This window comes from Camelus ferus, chromosome 21 (genome assembly GCF_009834535.1).
Source record: "Camelus ferus isolate YT-003-E chromosome 21, BCGSAC_Cfer_1.0, whole genome shotgun sequence".
In the NCBI taxonomy this organism is placed as follows: Eukaryota; Metazoa; Chordata; class Mammalia; order Artiodactyla; family Camelidae; genus Camelus; species Camelus ferus.
In genome coordinates this window covers 10,823,986-10,843,031 of record NC_045716.1, presented here as the reverse complement: position 1 = coordinate 10,843,031, position 19,046 = coordinate 10,823,986, and the positions used below count along the sequence as shown (strand labels likewise).

Below are 19,046 nucleotides of genomic sequence, written 5' to 3'. Positions count from 1 at the left end.
ACAGAACTCTACCCACAACCTCTGCAGCAATCAGTTCAGAACACTCAGGACCAGGACTTGGTCCATGAGTGCCAGCTTCTCTGTTGTCCCTGCTCCAACTTAGGACCAACAAAGGAAGTCAAATATACACCCCAAACCAGTCACATGAGGTGCCTTGCTTCTCGTTAGCCCGCCTCCACCTCCCCCATGCCAACAGCCTCCAACAAGAGTATGTCTGAATCCTTCCCCCCCCTCTTTTTTTTTAAACTATTAAAAAAGATCTCCTGCCTGCCTTTAAATATCTGCCAAACTTGAGGGATGGTAGCTGAGTTTGTTGCTCCAGCAAGCTCTGTCTTCAAGGAGAAGGCTGTGCTGCACAATTTAACAAATTGGAAAACAGACAAAGAAATATCAATTAATTAGTCCATGGTAGCAGAGCTAAGAAGTGGCTGAGTCAGGACATAGGTCTGCAGAACACACAACCAGGGCTCTTAACTCCACCATGTAAGTCTATGGTTTCCAATGTTCAGATGACTTCAGAAGTCTTAATAGTGATATCAGGAAAGTCATGTTACAAGGACGTTACTCCGTGGAGTATCTGTGTGTCTCTCTCCCTTTCTCACTCTGCCTGTGAGTGGGTGTGGACCTGCCTCTCCATCGCTGTGTGTCTTTCCCACTGTGTCTGGGATTTGGCAGCTCTTTCCCTTCATGCAGACCACTGTGTTTCTGAATCTCCACAGGCATCCTTTCCCCTGTTTATCCCTCCCTCTTTTTCTCTGACCATGACTATTCTAGACCTGCTCTGTGGCTGTAGTATAGTAACGTAGTGTAGAAAGGCCATAGTGTAGCAGCCCCTTCGATAGACAGAAGGGGCTCTCATGCCTCACCTTGGAATTATTCCATAAATCATACTGGGAAACAGTATTGTTTTGTCCCATTCATAAAAATAAATGAATGTGGTTAGGTCCCAGAAACCTAGCAAAAGAGAAAACATATTAAATGCTTTGGGCTCTTGCACATCCTTTAAATCAGATGATTTTCTAAGGCATTTCAACTCAAGAGTAATTTCACATTTTCAGAAATTCCTTTTAATGTATACAAATAATACCTTCTCGGGGGCCTGTTTTAAGTAAAGATGTCTATCTTTTTTTTTAAGAGCTTATGTTCTATTTATTATTGTATTATTTAATTATTTTTTATTTTGGTGGGGGGAGGTAACTAGGTTTATTTATTTTTAGGGGAGGTACTGAGGATTGAATACAGGACCTCATCCATGCTAAGTAAATGCTCTACCACTTGAGCTATACCCTCCGCCCTTAAGATGTCTTTCTTTTCACCTTCCTATACTCTGGCTCTTTTAACATACCCCACTGTTGGGGGTGCTTAGAGAAACCTGTGTGAAAGCTGTGTCATTTACTACCTGCGTGACCTTGAGCAAGTCACTGTACTTTTCCTAAGCTACAGTTTTCCTTTCTATTACATAGAAGTTGTAATACATCCTACCTCCTAAGGGAGTTATAAGGAATCAATAGTGCGATCCACATGAATTTCTTAGTAAAAGTCCTGGTAATTGTTTAATAACTAATAGCTTTTATTACTATCATTACCTAGACAGGATGCATGTTTTATTTCTTGCTTTATTTTTTCTAGCTCCTCACTGGACATTTCCAACCGGATCTGTCATGGGCTTCTTAAATCCAATATGTACAAAATTAACCTCATTATCTTCTCCAACAGTGCCCTCCTCACTCCCTGATAGCATCCTCTTCATCCTCTGTGGGGGAAAAGTGTATTTCAAGAAGTAACTATGTAGAATTGGACAGTTTACAAATAAATGGCACTCACTGTATAACACAGGGAGCTACATTCAATATCTTGTAGTAACCTATAATAAAGAAGAATATGAAAAGGAATATATGTAGTTTCATATGGCTGAACCATTATGCTGTACACCAGAAATGTGTACCTCCTCTGAACTGGTGGTAACATCGTAACCAATTCCCTCTTTAATAGCAAGTTAAATAAAATCTTTAAACTGTGTTCACTTTATATTTGTATGACAGTTATGATTTTACCTCCTTTGAAAATTATCTTTTAATACCTTTCTCAAGGAACAATACTATTCATCCACAGTTTTCCACTGAAACACAAAAGAAGTCACCTTGACCCTCTGACCCTCACGCCTCACATCCAGCAGTCAATTCCTATCAAGGGTGTCTTCAGGGCAGAGCAGGGGTCACTTGGAGCTGTGGGTGAAAGCACAGGTCATAGAGAGACAGCCAGGGCTGAATCCACTTTCCTGCACGACCTTGGGCAAGTTGTTTAATCTCTTCTAGCTTTTGTTTCTTCATCTGCAATGTGTGGAAATAATGTGCTAGCATTTTTGTTAGGAGGAATAAATGAATATAATGCATGTAAAGCACTTAACCCAATGCCTAGCATACAGTAAATACTCACCTAAAGGTAGCTATTATTAAATCTCACAGACTCGTCTGTCCCTCCCCCTCCCTCCTTTCTCGCTGGCTAGTTCAGGCCCATTTCATCTTCCGTCTAGGTTACTGATTCCTGTGCCGCTGGTCCCCTGGCCACATCTCCACCCCACTTCGCCATACTCCCCCACAGGAATACTGTGAGGGTGCTCCCGTTCCCTGCAGGGGTCCTCATAAGAGGAGATAAATTAAAGAGCTCCTGTGTTCTCCCAATCCTAGTGCCCACTCTCAATCACTGCTTCCCAGCTGAGCAAGTTTCACACATGAGCTGTAGACAAAGGAGAAAAGCAACACCTTTTACAGCTGTCCTGTCCTTGATAAGATGCATTACTATTCTAAAATAGTCTGTAATTTCAGAGCATTTTGATTTTTTTGAAGTCTACACTTAGTTCTTTCTCTTAAAAAATTTTGATTAGACATTTAAAAACAGGCCTGGAGAGTTGGGACATAGCTCAGCGGGAGAGGCGTGCTCAGCATGCACGAGGTACTGGGTTCAATCCCCAGTACCTCCATTTAAATAAATAAATTAAATAAATAAAAATAAAAACAGACCTAAAACCTTTAAGCCAAAGGGGAAAATATAATGAGACAATTAGCCTGTATGAATAGGATAAGAGAATTGAGCAAATTTTGCTACAGAGTGGAAGTTCTACTATCTATGCAACATTTTCATTTCTGACTTCTGTTTCCACGGGAGTGCAAGCAGGCTTTATGAAGAGTGTGACTGCGGCTAGTTATGGCCAGATTAGTAAACAGAGGAACCAGTGCAACACGTGGCTGGAGAAAGAACCTAAGCCTCCATGTCAGCAGAGAACACGTGTCACCAAAATGCTCTTCTGTAAAAGCTGTTCTACAAAATCAAGACACGAAAGGAGTCAAAGGGAGACGTTCCAGGACATTAGAGAAGGAGAATGGTGATTGGGGAATGAAAATGTTATTAAATGCAGGTTGGGGCAATTTGGCAGCATTTACCAAAATGTTAAATGCACACATCCTTTGGCACAGCAAGTATACATCTTGGACTCAACCTCATAGAAATAGTCGTGTGTACAAAGATATGTATGTCAAGATGTTTACTGCATTGCTTGTAACAAAAGGAGAAAAAGAAGTAACACTGTCAGTAGTAAAATGGTTAAGTAATATGTGGAACATCCTAACTGCAAGAAAAAGAAACTCAACTCAAAGTAGCGTAACAGGGAATCATTGTGGCTCATATAATCGGAGTTTAGGGGTAAAACGGGCTTAAGATGGGCTTCACGGTTGCCTTAATCTAGTGGCTTCAGAGCCATTTCTCCACAGCTCCCTTGGATCTGCCCTTCTCCCTGGACCAGCCTCATCCCCAGCATGCCAAGAGAACAGCTGTTGCATTCCAGACTAAAACCTGCAGAAAAAGAGAGAAGTACTTCCAAGATTTTTCCAGCAACAGAATATGGCAGACAGCAACTTGTGTTCAAAAAGTCTGCTTACCCCGTCTTCCTGGGCACATGGCCACCTAGCTAGGGACAATCTTTCCCCGCCCTTCTTGCAGCTGGTGTGACCGTGTGATCACGTTCTTGCAAGTGGAATGTGAATGGAAAGGATGTGTGTGATTTCGCCTTCATCTACTCAAAAGGAAATTGCTGACTCTGGACGTCCTCACTTTCTCCTTTCTGCAAGCGGTATCATGGTCGTGGCAGCAATCCAACTTCAACAAAGTCTTCAGCGATGACACAGTAACAAAACAAAGAACAAGGGCCTCTGAGTGACCCAGGCAAGGAAGCTGCCTTACCAGCCAAGACCGGTCAAATTGTTTCATGACAGACAAATAAAATTTTGTGTTATTTGTTCCATTGTATTCAGGGGTTACATCAACTTTTCTTTTACATGAACTAATCTATACATCTTAAAGTCTCCAATGAATCTCTCTTCATGTCTCAAGTCCTCATGCATGAATTGCTGCATCAAAGCCTCCTTCTAAGGCAATTATTTGCTGGGGGGGATAGGATGGCTCTTTGACCAAAAGACCACCACCTGGAGCCAGGGGTGGGATCAGCTGTCTCCTAGAGGCTCAGAGCTACATGGAGGAGTGAATCGATCTCTGACTCAGTGTCTCTCTCCTCACCACTACACCCATCATAATTCTCAGCAATTTCACAATCAACTACACAGTCCTTCCATGTCGTGTCCTCTCAGCCCCTTCACCTGGCTACCTCTAACCATCTTATCCTCCGCCTGTCTCAACCCCCTACTACTATGTTCATCCTCTAGATCAGTGCAGTCCAATACAACTTTCTGCCATCGTGGAAACTTTTAATCTTCACTCTCCACTGTGGTAGCCACTACCCGTGCATGGCTGTTAAGCAGTTGACATGTTGGCTAGTGCCAAAGAAGAAAGGAATTTTTAATTTAATTTAACGTTAATGAATTTAAATCTAAATTTAAATAGCTACATGTGGCTAGTGGCTGTTATATTAGATGGTGCAGGTCATGACCTTGTTATTCTCAATGAATGCAATTCTGCACAGTCTGAGTTGCAAACATCACACTCTCCAATATCATCGTATTCTTCCAGCTAACTCTTCTAATGTGATACTCTCCTCAAACTGCTGGGACTTCCAATCCAAACACTCTACCATCTTTCACTGTCCCCATTGCCCTTTATTTTCTCATCTCCCTCATTATGCAGCTTAGAGTTCATGATTATAAAACATCACATTTGCATACACTCTCCACTCCATCGCCCCTCCTCATTCATTCATAGTTGCATGGGAGGACTCCAACTCTGGCCAAAATCCAAAACTCTCTGCCTATTTCCAACTCCACCTGAGCACTTAACCTTCGGTAGAGGGAAAACACTCAGAATGCTAAGTGATCACTCTTCAACTCATGCCTACCCTACTGCCCCAAAATCCTGCTACATTTGTCTAATTCCTTCACAGGCCCATCTCATCTCCTAGATGATTATTTTGTATCATTTCTTCTCAGGGCAAAAACTCTACCATTTCCTTCTCGCCTCACTCTCAGATGAGAAAACAGTAACAATGAGCAGATAACTTCAATAGATTTCCCCCCCTGTCTCCCACTCCACCTGCAGCTGGGCCCATGTGCTCTCTTTCCTGCTACCAAGGATGACTACCTGTGCCCCTAAGGCCAGGTCCCGCCAGCACTCGGGATCCCATCGCTTCACACCTGCCCAACAACATCACTCCTGTAATTGTCCAACTTCTCTCCCACGCTGTAGATTTTCCACTTTCTTCGGGGTCACTCTCCATAGTACATAAATATGCCTTACTCTCTGTGTTTTTTGAAAATTCTCCCCAACCACACATCACTTTCAGCAAAGTGTTTTTTAATACTTCAGAGTAACATGATCTGATTTATGACTTAGAAAAATCATTTTGGAGAGTGGATCATAAGGGAGTAAATGGAAGTAAGAAAACTAGTTAGAAGACTATTTCAGAACAGTTCCAGCAGTAGCAAACTTGATAATATTGACCATTCTAAAACTTGACCCCTTGGAAGCTGGAAAACCATTACAGAATAAGGTGAACTAACAAGACCTAACAACTCAGTGCAATTTATAAACTTTGATTGGGTCTTTAATCGGGAGAAATATAACCACAAACAGCGGCGTGTGGTTCAATGTATGCAAATCAATTAATGTGATATACCAACACTAACAAAATGAAGGATAAAAATCGCATGATCATCTCAATAGATGCAGAAAAATCACTTAACAAAATTCAACACAGTTTCATGATTAAAACTCTCAACAAACTAGGTGTAGAAGGAATTTGCCTTAACATAATTCAGGTCATATATGGCAAGCCCACAGCTAATTTACTCAATTGTAGAAAACTGAAAGTTTTTCCTCTAAGATGAGGAACAAGACAAGAATCTTCACTCTTGCCACTTACAGTCAACATAGTACTGGAAGTTCTAGCCAGAGCAATTAGGCAACAATAACAAAAATAAAAGTATACAAATCAGAAAAGAAGAAGTAAAATTATCTGTTTGCAAATGACATGATTTTACATATAGAAAACCCTAAAACCTCACCAAAAAAAAAAAAAAACCTGTTAAAACTAATAAAGCTACTGTGATTGAACAGTATGGTACTGGCATAAAGACAAACATACAAACCAATGGATGAAACAGAATAGACAGCTCAGAAATAGACCCCTATATATAGAGTCAATTGATCTTAGACAAAGCTGCCAAGCTCATACAAGGGGGAAGGGACAATCTTTTCAGCAAACAGTGCTGGAAAAATTAAATATCCACATGCAAAGTAATAAAATTGGATTCTTACCTTAAACCATGCCCCAAACAATCAACTCAAAATGTATTAAAGACTTAAATGTAAGTCCTGAAACTATAAAACTCCTAAAAGACAACACAAGGGAAAAGCTTCCTAACTTTGTTCTTGGCAATGATTTCTTGAATATGACAACAAAGGCACAGGCAACACAAACAAAAATAGACAAGAGGGGTTTCATCAAACTAAAGGGCTTCTGCACAGCAAAGGAAACAAGAGAATGAAAAGGTAACATACACAATGGGAAAATGCTTGCAAACCATGCATCTGAAAGGGGGTTAATATCCAAAACATATAAGAGACTCCTACAGCTCAACAGCAAAAACCCAACCACCCAATTTAAAAATGGAGTGAAAAACTTGAATGCACATTTCTCTAAAGAAGACAGACACGGCCAACAGGCATATTAAAAAAGGTACTCAGTTTCACTAATTATCAAGGAAGTATGAATCAAGACTACAATGTGATATCACCTCACACCTGTTAGGATGGCTATTATCAAAAACAAAACAAAAGATAACAGGTATTGGAGAGGACATGAAGAAATCAGAACCCTTCTGCCCTGTTGGTAGGGAGGCAAAATGGTATAGCTGCTAGGGAAAATAGTATGGAGGTTCCTTAAAAAAATTAAAACTAGAACCACCATACGATTGAGCAATCCCATTTCTGGGTATTTGTCCAAAAGAATTGAAATTAGGATCTCAAAAAGATAGCTATACTACCAGGTTCACTGCATCATTAAAGACAATAGCCAAGATGGAGAAACAACTTAAATGTCCATGGACAGATGAATGGATAAAGAAAATTTGAAATATATATATATATGTGTGTATATGTATATATACACACACACACACACACAATGAAGGGAGAGTATAGCTCAGTGATAGAGTGGGTGCCCAGCATGCACAAGGTCCTGGGTTCAATCCCTGGTACCTCCACCAAAAATAATTAATAAATAAACCTAATTACCTAACCCCCCCCAAAAAAATACATATATATATACAATGAAATATTATTCAGACTTAAAAAAAAAAAAGAAACCCTACCATATGTGACAACATTGATGAACCTGGAGACATGACGCTGAACGAAATAAGCCACTCACAAAAAGACAAGTCTGTACGATTCTATTTATACAACGTATATAAAATGCTTAAATTCATAGAAACAGTGAGTAGCATGGTAGTTGCCAGAGTCTGGAGAGAGAGGGAAATGGAGAAGTGTTGTTCAATGGATATAAAGTTTCAGTTGTGCAAGATGAATAAATTCTAGAGATCTGCTGTTTAACATAGTGCCAATAGTTAACAATACTGTATTGTGCATTTTTAAAGTTTGTTAAGAGGGTAGATCTCATGTCAAGTATTCTTAACAAAAACAAAGGGGCATGAGGGAACTTTTGAAAGTGATAAATATGTTTATTGCCTTGAGGAGTGATAGTTTCACAGGTGTATGCGTATGTCCAAACTCATCAAATTATATACATTAAATATATTCAGGTTTTTTGTATATCAGTTATACTGCAATAAAGCCTTTAAAAAAAAAAGAGTGGTATGTGGATAAATGTTTAACAAATGGCCAGGGGCATGGGGGGAGGAGATCCCAAATTTGTAGTGTTTGCCAGTTTCCATGATGTAAACATCCTCACCATGAACAATGGCAAGCTACTGTGTCAAGCATCACTGTGTGTAATGCCAAGCTATCACTGAACCTGGAGTTGGAAGTGATGTACACCCTCTCTGTACAAGCCAACTCAAGTACACTACTAGATAAGAACATTAGGGGGACAATTGGAGAAATCTGAAAGTGGACGGTATGTTGGACGATATTACTGAATTTATATTGACTTTCTTACATGTGATAATGGTAACATGATTGTGTGGGAGAATGCCTGTGAGCTATGTACTGAAATACCCTGACTCTGATGTTTGAAGACTACTTTCAGGTGTGTGTGTGTGTGTGTGTGTGTGTGCGCGCGTGCTTGTGTGTGGGGGGAGAGAGAGAGATGAAGAAAATGTCAGTGTGTTGAGAGGTTGCTAGTTGATTAAAAGGGTGAGGGATACTTTGGTGCTCAGTGAAATTGTTCTCTCACCTTTTCTGTGGGCTTAATATTTTTCAAAAGAAAAATTTATTTGTTGACAACAGAAGATTTTATGTACAAAATCTGGATTTTCAGTTTTTATTGAAAGGAGCCTAAAACCTTGCAACATTGGGCTTATGCTCTCAAATAGCACCATTTAGCCAAATTTAATAGATGGGGGATGTGCTGTCCAGTCAGATCTTATCTGGCCCTCTTCCCCTTTTGGGTTATCTTCCTGACCCCTGTGGGTATTTGCATTTGTGCCCCTGGTCTAGAAACTGTTCAAAGATGGTCTTTAATGCTGGCTCCCAAGCACTCAATGGAGAAGGGGGAAAAATAATCTATATTGCCAGTGCTTCTGTAATTATTCCTCTTCTTGTGCCCTAGATTAACAGCTAAAACTTATTCAACGCTTCCTCAAACATGTTTTACGAGCTCCCTCTGCTGACCCTTTCTGAAGGGATGAAACTGCTTCAATTCCTTGTAAGTTCTGAATTTTGAAATCACCCTTCTGGGTTTAGACTTGGAAGAACTTGATGACATGACAGTCACCCAACTGACTTTCTTCCATGGACGGCTCCTGTGATGATGGTTCAAGGGACTCACGGAAGAATCAGAATTTAGTTCAGTAGAACGCCTGTTTCACTGGAGGCTGCCTTGGGTGACTTGGCGCCCTCTAAAGGCTACAGTGCGAAGAGCAGCCCTTACCACGTGCTCCGCTCTAAGTTTAGGGCTTTGTCGGAACTGTGACGTTCAGGAGGGTGGAGGAAACGGGCAGAAGTCACTTATGGCCTTCGAATCCGGAAGCCGTATTGCAGCTCGTCAGTTAGCCCTCCCTTGAGATCACGGAAGTGTCAAGCTGGTGTCCTACACAACTTTTTTTTTTCTTCAGTGAGTATACTTTCTGCAGTCACCAGCATGACAGGAAAGACAAATGGTTTTTGTTTTCAACCGAGAGCACTTTGAGTAAAGTCAGCATTCCTTCATTTTTTTTTTTCGAATAAAGAGTTTGAGTTTCTTTCTTTTTTTTTTTTTTTTTTTAAGACAAACACTATCTTTCGCTATTGGCTTTAAGAAATAATTTGTCAGAATATCTGCTCTGTGACAACAAGGTAAGTGTCCTGGATTTTTTTTTTTAAATGGGGAAATGTTTCCCGAAGTGCTTTCACGGAGGATGAATACTGCCTTCCTTAAAAATGAATGTGATCCTCTGCTTCAGGACTCTCTTGATCAGGGTGAAAGCAACAGAATTACAGAGAAATGAGGACGCAAAGGAACATTGTAAGGAAATAAAGTTATGTCGTAGGGGGAAAACCATCCAGAAGGAAGGTGTGGGTGAGAGGAACAGGATCATGGGACTTTCAGTGATTCTAGGCTCACTTCTGGTTTCACCTTACGGGTGAGATGGAATTGCCAGGCACTGGGAAACACAGAATACTCCGCAAGTGTTATGATGGGAAATACTGAAGCCAAGGAAGCGCACTGGTGGGCTGATAGTAAGAAATATAAACAGATCAGACTTGAAACTCACATGAATCATAATCGGTTTCATGATTTGCCAATCACCCAAGTCTCTCCATGTCTCAAAAATGTAAGAATTTACATTTTCTGGTCTGTCACGTAGGGGATGGGGTTTTCATGTTGTTCAAAAGTCCGGTTCAGCAGTTTCAGAGCTCATTTCTACTAGGGAACTAGGTATCAGCGACCTTTGACCTGCAATGGACCTTGTGCTTACAGCACACTTTATAGTTTACAAAGGGCTTAGCTTAAGTCCTCCAGACCCTTCCGGCCTGCGGTATTCCCCCCTACCTTTCAATTCACATCCATTTTTGGTACCAATTATTTGGCATTCAAACAGTCTCTACATCAGTCTGCAAAGGACAAGGTGTTTTTTGCCCAGGAAAAACACAGCCCACTTTGTGTCTCTAACTAGGTCTCCAGGCATAGCTGAGCTGCCCAAGAGAGTCTGCAAGCATTTGTAACCAGAACAGCTGCTGTTACAGGGCCTGCCACATGGTATCGTGTATATTGGCCTCTCTCCATACAGTGGCATCTTCTTGTGACCCAGTCACTGGGTCTATTTTCATTACTATTATTTAGTCACTGGTTCTTTTTTTTTCTTTTTTTTTTTGAGTTATAGTCAGTTTACAATGTTGTGTCAATTTCTGGTGTACAGCACAATTCTTCAGTCATACGTGAATATACATATATTTACTTTCATTTTCTTTTTCACCGTGAGCTACCGCAAGATATTATATATATTTCCCTGTGCTATACAGTATGAACCTCTTTATCTGTTTTATTAGACACTGTTTCTTAGTCATCTTTGGGGCCCCCACATTTGGCTCAGAACCTGCCCTGAGAGGTACCCAGGGTACAACTCTTGAATGAATTAATTTGCCACCAGTCTATTCACCACAGCACATTTGCGTTTTCCCAGTTCAGTTAGCAACCATTTCTTTCACATTTCTGCAGAGCACAGCTGAGATCTGCCAATTCCAGACCTCTCCCTTGTGCCCAGAAATTTCAGTGTTCTTGTTAGTGGGGCCACTTATTTCTGATGAAAGGCTACCTAGAACTTTTACTCCTCAATGCAAAGGAAGCCATGAGTATATTTGCCTACTTGTTGTTGCTGATAAATTTTATCTATGCGAGCTGCCTTTTCCAGGGAGAAGAGAGGAAAGGAGGGAGTGAAGGAGATGGGAAATGAACGTTGAGCAAATATTTGGTGCTGGGCACTTTTGTATAAGTAATGTCACTTAAAACCCAAACAATCTATAACACAGGAAACTATATTCAATATCTTATAGTAACCTATAATTAAAAAGAATATGAAAATACAGACTTATGTATATGTATAGCTGAAACATGCTGTACACCAGAAATGGACACATTGTAACTGACTGTACTTCAATAAAAGTGTGCTCTTGCTGCAAAAAAAAAAAATTTAATCCTTCAACATAGCTATTTTTTATATTTTACAAACAATAAACCTTAAGGTGTAAAAGTGGGTTGTATGGGGTCAGTTCCAGAGATAGAGCTCAAACCCAGTTCTGCTGCCTCCAAAGTCCATTCTTACTGCAGCCTGCCCAGCTCTCCCAAATTAGTAGAGACCCCTAAATAAACCAAAAGCGTCAGGGGAAGAAGTGCCCATTTCCCTATAAATAATGAAGCCAGGCATGAAGGCCTCAGCCTTACAAAGGGCAGGATGGAAGGTAACATTTGGAAACAGGCAGCCTTGAGAAATCTCTCTGATTCTTGTTGCAAGTCCCTGGATCCTGTTCTGGAACCAGGTGAGTCAGAGGGGTCTGAGCGCTCAGAAGTCTTCCTCTGCCCTCTGTAAAATCAGTAACTCCACTTTGTTTCTATGCCTGGGGGTTCTGATCTGACCAGCAGGCAAGCTGCAAAGCCATGGGGACAGACTCCCCGAGGCCCAACCAGAAGGTGAGGCAGCAAACCTGAGTGCAGGTGAGGGAAGAGGCTCAGTAACGGGAGCCCCAGGACGCTTGGGGCTCTCAGACCAATGAGATGTGCACATCTAGGCTCAGCCTCAGAGATCCAGAGTCCCTCCAGATTCAGCCTCTTAACAGCAGGGCAGCCTTGTGTCGTGTCCAATGATGATGCTATGGGTTTTCCCATTTACTGGTGCTCAGGGCTCAATGAATGTAGTCTCTCTTGGGTCCTCAAGGCAAACACCACTAAGTGGCATGACACTACCAAAATCCCCTAAGAGCTGTACAGCAAGATCTCTCCTCAAACAGCACCATGTCTTCAAAGGCAAAGTCCAATGTATAGATTATAAAAGAAATACTCTGAGGTCTCAACTACTCTTTGTGTTTCTTGGACTGACCAAGGGGGCTGAGGGCAAGTTAGCACTTGCAACCAAGTCTGCCTGACATGTCAAGGGCCTCCAGGTGACAAAACCTGATTTGCTGGAATCAACTCAGTGGTTAGCCCACCTAATCAAAGAAATAGCTATGTTGATGACTGCAGAAGCCCAAAACATAAAATAAAGAAAAACTGGTTATAACAGGGAAATATATACGAGATCTTGTAGTAGCTCATGGTGAAAAAGACTATGAAAATGAATATATGTATATTCATGTATGACTGAAAAATTGTGCTGTGCACCAGATATTGACACAACATTGTAAACTGACAATAACTCATAAAAATTTTTTTTTAATTTTTAAAAGACAAACTGGTTACAGATCTCTGTGACACATGCATACTTCCTCCAGTCTTTCCTGACAAGCAAGGCATCCTTCCCCTATGACCTCATCTTGGTCTCTAGAATGTCTCATATGACTTTCAGGACTTAGTTCTGTGTTTTTGTCAATCTTGCCTCTGTGCAGTGCTAAGTACCTCCCCTCAATTCATGTAATATCTTTATTGCATGGCACAACATGGCCCATGACCAGATATTCTTCAGGACTTTAGATGCTTTGAATAGAAACTATCATTTCTGCTGGGAGCAATTCCTAGGGTTCAGAGGGGCTAGGTGATAGCAAAGAGCCCCTTTAACACTGAGGGGACCTAAAGCCTAAAATCCCAAGGGGATCAGGGTCCCAGCTGCACTAGCTAATAACAAGAGCTAAATTTAATTGAGCACTTACTATGTAACAGACACACTTGCACTGTGCAGGCACACAAGTCTACAACCCTCCCAACATTTCAGTGTTTTAATTTTATAACAAATACTTAAAGTAGGTGTTACATTCTTTCCCAAGCTCTATTTACCTATTTGGAGGAACAATATTTAATTGTTGTAAATATAAAATGCTAGCTTTGAATATTATTAAAGCATGTTTATTTTACAAAAAAATTATAATAATAAATAGGTATTATTATTATTACTATTATTATTTCCATTCCCATTGCACTGATGAGGAAACTGAGGCACAGAGAAGATAAACAGTTCAAAGTCATACTGTTAAAAAATGAAGCCAAGATTTAAACCAAAACAATTTGATATCAGAGCCCTCATTTTTAACCAAAATGGGATTCTGCCTCAGCTCAAAGACGTAAAAGTTGCATTCTGTGACAAGGGCTCCCTTCTAGCCTTGTCACATAAAGAAGCTCTGCTCTGCCTTTCTCTAACAGAGCTCATCATGGCCAAGCGAGTTGCAGTGATTGGAGCTGGTGTGAGTGGCCTGTCCTCCATCAAATGCTGCTTGGATGAGGACCTGGAGCCCACCTGCTTTGAAAGAACTGATGACATCGGGGGACTGTGGAAGTTTACTGTGCGTAGTTCACACCCTCCCACCTCCATCCGTCATAACCTGGCCTTTGCTTTGTCCCTGCTCGGGCACGGTGGCTTTAGCCCACCTTGGTGATCAAGTAAGGGAGCAGCTCACTGCAGCAGCACAAGCTTGTGTACGATGTCATGCCAACCCTGTACAGGATGCAGTCTGATAGGTGAAGGACCTGGAGAACTGGCAAGGCAGGGGCAGGGACAGTTGAAGGAGAGAAGAACAAAGAGTCAAGTCTGATGCACAAACATTACTGGAAGTTACAATGATTTCTGGACCACAGACATTCTAAGGGAAAGTAGTAAAATGTCATGTTGGGTAAGCTGAACAGCATTGATGAATATGGAGCAGATAACACTTTAGGAAGGACAGAAGCTGGCATCAGGGCTTGGAGCCCCAGTCCCCACGCATTGGGCAGGTCTTTGTGGGGAGAAATGGCAAGGATGAGGCAAGAATCCAGACCTTGAAAAATCTAGATGACAGCTTTCACGTTATCAGAATAAGAAGAACGCAGACACCAATTTACCCTTCTTAAGAGTGGAATATGCAGCCTAGGGGATTATGCTCAGGGCCAGACCAGCCATTAGATGACTTGAGCATCAGGAAGTGAGGCTGGAAGTGGCTAAATACTACCTGCGTCTGGCCAGGATTGGTCCCAGGTACTGGGAGTAGTGAGGATCCAGGGATCTGCCCCAGTGGTGAATTATGAGGTGTCAAAAGATGGGAGGCCCAATTACTAAATGCTTCAGGGGAAAAAGAAGAGCAATGTTCAGTGGGAGCTCAGGTGGGGGAGGGTACTTCAGACTGGTATGAATGTGGGAAGCCTTCATGGAGGAGGTGGCATTTGCCAGTCTTTGATGGATGAAGAAGAAAACAGAATACACAAATGTATGGAAGCAGGGATGATCACAACCTTATGATTATAATGTACTAGGGAAAAATAATTTTTTCCTGATGTACTGTGAGCCTCATCAAGCCACCAACTGTCAATGTGGAAAGAAAGTAGTAAGTCTGGTTTGTGACCTTCTGCCATTTGACCCCACAGTTGGTGTGGTTTCCTTCTCCTATTCTGAAGTAATATAGATTAATTTTAGAAAATAACGTTGAGTTAAACAAAAGAAAAAAATACAAATTAAATATAATGTCAATGCACATGGGTCAGCCCTATTAAAATTTCCATATAATTTCTTCCAATCCTATACTATTTTTTTTTTCAAAAATGCAATTGTAGTATTCATTTTCATTCATTCAACAGGTACTCACTCGTGATGTCCCTCTACCAGGACACAGTGGGGAACAAGATAGGTAGGGGCCCAGCCCTCCTTACGGTGTGGTGAGAACAAAATCGCTTAGTATATGTGCTACTGAAGCAATGATCTGTAAACAGATCATTACAATGCAGTGTGAGCGGTTCTGTGTTCGAAGTACAGGGTGCTGGAGGAAGTAGCTATGCCTTGTGCGGATCTGCTGGGTCATGGAAAGCTTCTCAGAGAAAGTGACAGCAAAGAAAGACTTCAAGGAGAAGAAGAGATTAGCTTCAGCCACAAGAAGTTTATTGGTGCCTTTAATACAGATCTTTTTGTTTTGTTGTTTTGTTTTTGAGTGACTGAGATTAAGACAAGACAGCAGGTAGAGGAGAAGGCAGAGGCTGGCAGAATGTGATGATTCTTTCATGAAGATTGAGATAAAACAGAGAGAGACGAGGCTGGAAAGGGATATAGGTTGAAAGGAGTTTAGTTTTGTTTTGAAAATTAGAGTGTTCAGTATTTTAAGTGCTGATGGGGAGGAGCCAATAAAGAGAGAGTGGTTGAAAATATACATAGACAATAAATAGAAAAATCAGTGAAGGACCCCTTAAGCAAAGACAAGAGGAAGAGGACCAGAGCATGAGGGGTGGGACTAACCACCACAAAGGAAGAAGGAAAAGTAAGCAAGATAGACTGTGGGACCCTATGATTATGGAATTGTTTAAGGGCAGTGTCAGTCTTGGAGAGCCCTGTCTAATTTAGTTCGCGTCTTTGTAGCTTGAGAAAGATACTGTATTTAATAATTCCAACCCCACCAATTATTTCTGACAACTATAGCGTGGGGGACCCAATGCTAAATTTTCCTGGAACTCTTTGGAATTACAAGTGGAACTACTGACGGTCTCTTTTCGATTCCTCCTGTCCACCTCCCCCCGCCCACCCCCACCAAGCTAACTATGCTTTCACCACAGGAAACTTCTGAAGATGGGATGACCCGGGTCTACAAGTCATTAGTGACGAATGTCTGCAAAGAAATGTCCTGTTACAGTGACTTCCCCTTCCGAGAAGATTATCCCAATTTCATGAAACAAGAAAAATTTTGGGAATACCTCCAAGAATTTGCTGAGCACTTTGACCTTCTGAAATACATTCAGTTTCGGGTAAGACGCCTTGGGTCATTGTGGAAGGTGGCTGAAGGCCAGCCCCCCATTCAGCAGTCTCATGGAAATGGGATGCTTAAGTAAACTTCTTTCTGGTTTTCTCTCTACATGAATAAGACCGATAGTAATCCTGCTGCTCATGTTTTACTCAGATAGATCATTAAAATACTGAATTTCCCAGTTCATTCTCTAAATCCAAACCCTCATTCAGGATGAAATTTAAACCATTTTTTTGAGAGGAAAGGAAAAATGAATTTTGTTCATAAAACCCTTTGGAAAGAAATGACCAGAAGCCTGAGCCACAGAAATTATAATTAAAAACTCATTTTCTTGAACATTTTCAATGCATTCAATATTTTAAATCATCTCCTGCTCACCAATAAAACCTGAATGTTTCTTCCTTACAAGGAAGGCATTCAGATGTTTGGGGTCCTAATCTACATGACCACTTTTGAGACTTTGCACAAGTTACTTAACTTCTCCAGGTAGAAGATAAAACCAGTGTTGATAGACCTCCTATCATGGGGCTGACTTGGGCCAGTTCACATAATGAACATGGGTACCCTACGATCACTGCATGAGGTCCCAAGATGATTGACAGAAAGCAAATGTTTGTCTTCTGCTTTCAGACCACAGTGTGCAGTGTGACAAAGCATCCTGACTTCTTGGAAACTGGTCAGTGGGATGTTGTCACAGAGACAGAAGGGCAGCAGGACAGAGCTGTCTTTGATGCTGTCATGGTCTGCACTGGACACTTCCTGAATCCCCATTTACCTTTGGAGTCATTTCCTGGTGAGTCATTTCTACCCCAGACCATGCCTGCTCTTCTGGGCTCTTCTAGAAGTTATGGATTCGTAGTTGGAAATATTTCCTAGTGATTATAAACAACTTTGTGTTCACCCTTCAAAATAATATGTACAAAATAACTTTGAAAGATAGCAAGCATGATATAGGTGTCATTACTTATTAATATAAATGCTGGTGTTATCATTTAAGCTTTATTAACCCTATCTGATTTAAGTTCAGTGATCACATAAGGCTCAAAACTATCAGATCTGTCATGAAAAGGAACAGGTTTTAAATTTTGTCATTAAATTACAGGTCATTTGAATCAGGAGTGACCTGTAATTCAATAACTGAAAGGAAGTGAGAGCATAAGGAAACTTGACAGATTTTTGTTTTTAGTATTTGTGCTGCCGGAGCGAGCACAACAGATTTTTTTCAAAGAAATAGACTGGAAATTATACATACAAAGGAATATCGCCATCCTTCAAAATAGTCATCACAATAACCATCCATACACCTCTTGAGTCAGGGCTATCAACACAAAGGAGTTTTAGAAATCCCCCTTTGGAAATCTTTCAAGCCAACAGAACATTCTTTTTAATATACTCACAACTGACAAATCTCCATCTTTTGAGGAAAAATGAGGATTACTAAAATGTAATGAAGCTACTCTTCTGTTACGTATAAGTGGCCCTAAAGGCAACTGAGTATGAAATTTTGAAACTTCTTTAAGGAACTAAAACAACTTTTTAGAAAGGAATATGTGGAGAAGAATGCTTGCAAACCTTAGCCAATTTTTTAAAAAATGAAATCTAAATCTTACAAACATAATATCAAATTAACAAAATATCTTATTTTTAAAAATGTCTTAGGGATGGAGGGCGAATTCAACATATACTTTTGCAAAAAAGCAATACTGTAAATGATGGTTCATCTTCGGGCTTGCCGCTAGTCTGGGGACTAAACACACAAATGGCACAGTGCTAAAGGAATATGTAACCGCCTCTTCTAACAGTGTTTCTGTGGGGAAACGTGTTGTGCCAAACAAGTGATAATTTGGGAATTTAGTGTCTTGTCAGGCTTGTGGTGGCTCATCCTTTACTCCTAACTAACCACCTTCAGTTCCTCTCAGACTGTAACTAAAGAACACTGTTGCAAAAGACCAACAAGAGCCAAGAGGTGAGGATCTCTGTGGCAGCGCAGTGACCAAACTGGCAGAGCTGGTCCCAAAGAAAGAGACTGACTAACTACAAGCTGAAATAGCAAGGTAGTTGGATCATTGTGAGAGCAGACATTTTTACAAACTTTAATGGCCTGGTGAGGCTGGAGAGGGATGATTGCAACAGAAATATTGAAATACCCATCTCTTTTGCCCTAAAACCCAGATATTGGAGAAGGAAGAAACCCACACACACAGATTTCAGAGACTCCTCCTGGGGGTTCTTGGTTCATGATCACACTTTAGAAGGATTGTTACAGGGGGGGAGCAGTACAGACAATCCCAGTTCCCTCTGTGTTTCCCGAGTAGGTGAATGGATATGGTGTAAGCTTTCCAGAGAGTCCTAGTCTGCCACAGTTCCCTCCTGGATAAGTAGCATTTAGCATAATGGTTACGAACAAAGTTCTGGATCCAGACCCTGGGACTAGTTGCATAATCTTGGATAAACATAACCTCTGTAAGCCTCAGCAGGATGGAAATAGGAGTTCCCATCTCAGAGCAGCGACTACGTGAGATCAGCCATGTGAGATACTTAGC

The 19,046-nt window shown here is 41.0% G+C and overlaps 1 protein-coding gene and 1 long non-coding RNA gene across 7 annotated transcripts in view; one reads left to right on the top strand and one right to left on the bottom strand.

Moving 5' to 3' along the window:
* Positions 1–19,046, bottom strand: part of LOC106729126 — a 180,613-nt gene that overhangs the window by 158,578 nt on the left and 2,989 nt on the right. The window lies entirely within an intron of this gene.
* FMO4 (flavin containing dimethylaniline monoxygenase 4) overlaps positions 8,167–19,046 on the top strand; it is a 30,858-nt gene continuing 19,978 nt past the window's right edge. The window contains exons 1-5 of one of the 4 annotated variants that reach the window (XM_032463751.1): positions 8,167–9,736; positions 9,890–9,957; positions 13,949–14,088; positions 16,316–16,504; positions 17,134–17,296. In XM_032463751.1, coding sequence (XP_032319642.1) covers positions 13,957–14,088; positions 16,316–16,504; positions 17,134–17,296 — 484 coding nt within the window. In that variant the 5' untranslated portion in view covers positions 8,167–9,736; positions 9,890–9,957; positions 13,949–13,956. Of the gene's footprint in view, positions 9,958–10,247; positions 10,437–13,948; positions 14,089–16,315; positions 16,505–17,133; positions 17,297–19,046 lie in introns of those variants that run through there. The other 3 variants (XM_032463750.1, XM_006192068.3, XM_032463753.1) reach the window with 3 other exon arrangements.